Source organism: Gekko japonicus, unplaced genomic scaffold, assembly GCF_001447785.1.
Source record: "Gekko japonicus isolate JY-2015 unplaced genomic scaffold, Gekko_japonicus_V1.1 scaffold2052, whole genome shotgun sequence".
In the NCBI taxonomy this organism is placed as follows: Eukaryota; Metazoa; Chordata; class Lepidosauria; order Squamata; family Gekkonidae; genus Gekko; species Gekko japonicus.
The window spans coordinates 20,627-23,559 of record NW_015174899.1 but is presented as its reverse complement, the minus strand read 5'-3'; the positions used below and the strand labels follow the sequence as shown (position 1 = coordinate 23,559).

Sequence of the window (2,933 nt, the reverse complement as noted above, 5' to 3'; positions counted from 1 at the left end):
GGGGGCGGATTCCCAGGAGGCGCACCAAGGTCGGTTCCGCCGTGACTCCAGTACTAGAGAGTCGCTTCCACGCTCCCCCTCTCCCCATACCGCGAAGTCGCCTCAGGACCCCGGTTCTACAAAGCTCTCACGAGCGCGTTCGGCTGAATGACCGCAATCCCCCCCTCTCCACGGCGAGCACTCACCATGTTTGCAGAGTCACCAACAGCGCTTCCTTCCGCCTGCACGGAACGTCGGGAGAGGGAGCTCGGTGACGTCGCGTGCGTCTTAACGTCACGCAGGAAATCTCGCGCTAAAGGAATGGCGCAAGGACGAGCCAAGAACGTTAACGAACTTGTTGAGGCGGGAGTAGTGGGCGTGAGGGGAGGTTCTTCTTCTTCGCGCCTTATTACCAATTCCCCTCGGGGGTAGACAAGCATAGCTTGTTATCTCAGAGAAAATTTGCCTCATTTAGTGGAGTCTACGTTTCAGCTTTCCTCTTTTAGCAGGGGCGATGGCGGTCTTCTGGTCGTTTTTCGTTCGTTAATCGTGGCCCCACTGTTGCGTTTTGAGGGACTTTTGGAAGGATTGTTTGCAAACAAAATTATGGTAAAAATTGCCTATCTGGGAATGTTTTGTGGAGTGTGTTTGAATGGCAGGAATTTTGTGGATACTGTCAGCGACATAGGTCGCCTCTTCCATTTGCAGAGTAAACATTCTTGTCAGCCTTTTACATTTTTAACTGAGGGTGCAGTTGTGCTGTCGTTACTTATAGCCACACACTGCATATTATACTGTGTCAACGCAGTTTTGTTTCGTAAAACGCATAAGGAAGAAGCAAACTAAAGCGAAAAGAGTTTGTCTTTTTCCTCATGTTTTTCTAGTATAAATTGCATTTCGTAGCTGCTTTTTATCTTGCCGGGCAAAAAATATGGGCATCTGTTATCTTTTTTCTTGATAGGCAAAAAGTAGCTGAATGTTACTGGCTTTCCCACACAACGCTTGTGTGGATCAGGTTATTTCACAGTAAATGAATACAGCGGACAGCAGATAGAGAACAGATGAGATCAATATTTCCACAGGATCAATATTTCCAAACTGCTATAGAAGATACAGATAGAGCTGCAAAATGGAACGATGGAAATTCTGGGGACAGGAGGGATTTTTCTACAAACCTGAAAAAAAGCCCCAGGGTTGCTGAAAGATCTGAAATGTAGATTTTAAAAAATGGAATAAAAGCTCCTCAGAGCAATAGAATCAACACTTGTAGCTTAGCTTTTAACAAAAGAATGCCTGTTGTTTTTTACTGTATTGGGAGTTGCTAGGAAACCAGAATAAATTTTGTTTTATGTTTTTGATTTTATGTATTTTATCTATGTCCTAACCTTCCTTGAGCTCCATAAGGAAGAAAGGTGGCTAATAAGTGTTTAAAATAAATAAATACAATAATATTGCCAAGCCTTCCAGGCCTTGGTTTCAGTAAAGTAAAGCCATGGGGGGCGGGGATGAACTGGGCGGCTGGAATTGCCCTGGAAAAGTTCCTCTCCCCCCTGCCCTGATGAAGAATCATCAGGGACAGGCCCAATGATGACAGCTGAAGACTCACTACCCATAATTTGGACTTTGACAGGAGGAGAGGAAAAAGCAAAATAGCTTAATTTCGATAACCTGATGTTTATTCTTAACACGTAACTCCAAAATAATATTTACACTACAGCGTTTATTGTCAACTAAGATATACAATTATAGCCAAATAAGTTTGTGATTGTTTGCTTTTTAATTTGATATTTTTACAGTATTATCTCTCACACTTTATTATTCTGACAAAGAGATGTATCAGCAACTTCAAACTTTTGTAACAATGCTCCTTGGTACTCTAGTTTTAGGCTGTTCCCATCCCCCAACCCTGTAGTATTGTAGTTTTAGAAAAGCAGTAAAAAATGTTTAAAAACAAAACAAAACATGTCATCTGAAAGCATTTCAGTGTTCAAGCAGCAAATGGCTAGCTCAAGAATTTTAGAAACTTAAGCTTCAAAATGCATGTTCCTACCCTTCATCTTGAAAATGGGAAACAAGCCAACCTTAGGAGATGAGGGCAGCTGCTGTGTGCTTTCTACATCTTGTCAGCCAAAATCAACTGTCAGTGAAAGTGGTTTCAGAAATCACAGAATCAAGGCCATTTGAGTTAGGGCCAACCAAAAATTTTGGTGCCTGAAGCAGGAAATCCAAACAGCATCCCAAACTCACCCACCCGCACATCCCATGTTGAGGTAATAAACACCATGTATCTGACAATTTCATGTCCTTTAATATTTCACACACACTGCTCTCTGAAATGTCTCTCACTTCCTAAATTGCATCTTAGGGTTTACACAGTAACCCATGGAAGCTGTGGGTTGGGTTTTCCCCCCAATCTTTGCTGATTTTCAGTCAAGTTGCTCTGTTTAAAGTCAGGCTTTTGTGATAACATTTTTTAAAAGTCCATACTGACTTCTTAAAAATTGTTTAACCTGCTGTAATGGTGCAGGTTGACAGCCAGGCTGATAAAAATACTGGATTGCAAAGTTCTTGAAAGACATGCAGGGGCTTTTACTGTTCAGGAATATATGCATATATAATCTTACAGCCTAAAAACCACTGACATCAGCTCTGGGCTGGGGATATTATGCTAAGGAATTCTCCTAAAACGACCCATCTACTTTCATGGTTGAATACTAACTTGGATTTACCACCTTTTTAAAAAAAGATAATTGGCATTCCAATAAAGCATTCCTTGAAGGGAAGGCAGTTTAAACTGCCTTCTCTTGGCTTGCCCGGGCGCCCCGCGGCTGCAGGGAGCCCGGGCAAGCTGGCCCTTGGAGGGGAGGGGAGGCAGTTTAAACTGCCTTCCCTTGGCTTGCCCAGGCACCCCGCAGCCGTGGGGAGACTAGGCAAGCTGGCCCTTGGACAGGCCG

The 2,933-nt window shown here is 43.3% G+C and overlaps 1 protein-coding gene across 1 annotated transcript in view; it reads right to left on the bottom strand.

Annotated features, from left to right (window-relative positions):
• POMP (proteasome maturation protein) overlaps positions 1-253 on the bottom strand; it is a 14,975-nt gene extending 14,722 nt beyond the window's left edge. Inside the window, exon 1 of the mRNA XM_015424988.1 lies at positions 186-253. Within this exon, the coding sequence (XP_015280474.1) occupies positions 186-188 (3 nt within the window). The 5' untranslated portion in view covers positions 189-253. The remainder of the gene's footprint in view (positions 1-185) is intronic.
• Between the last annotated feature and the right edge of the window lie 2,680 nt (positions 254-2,933).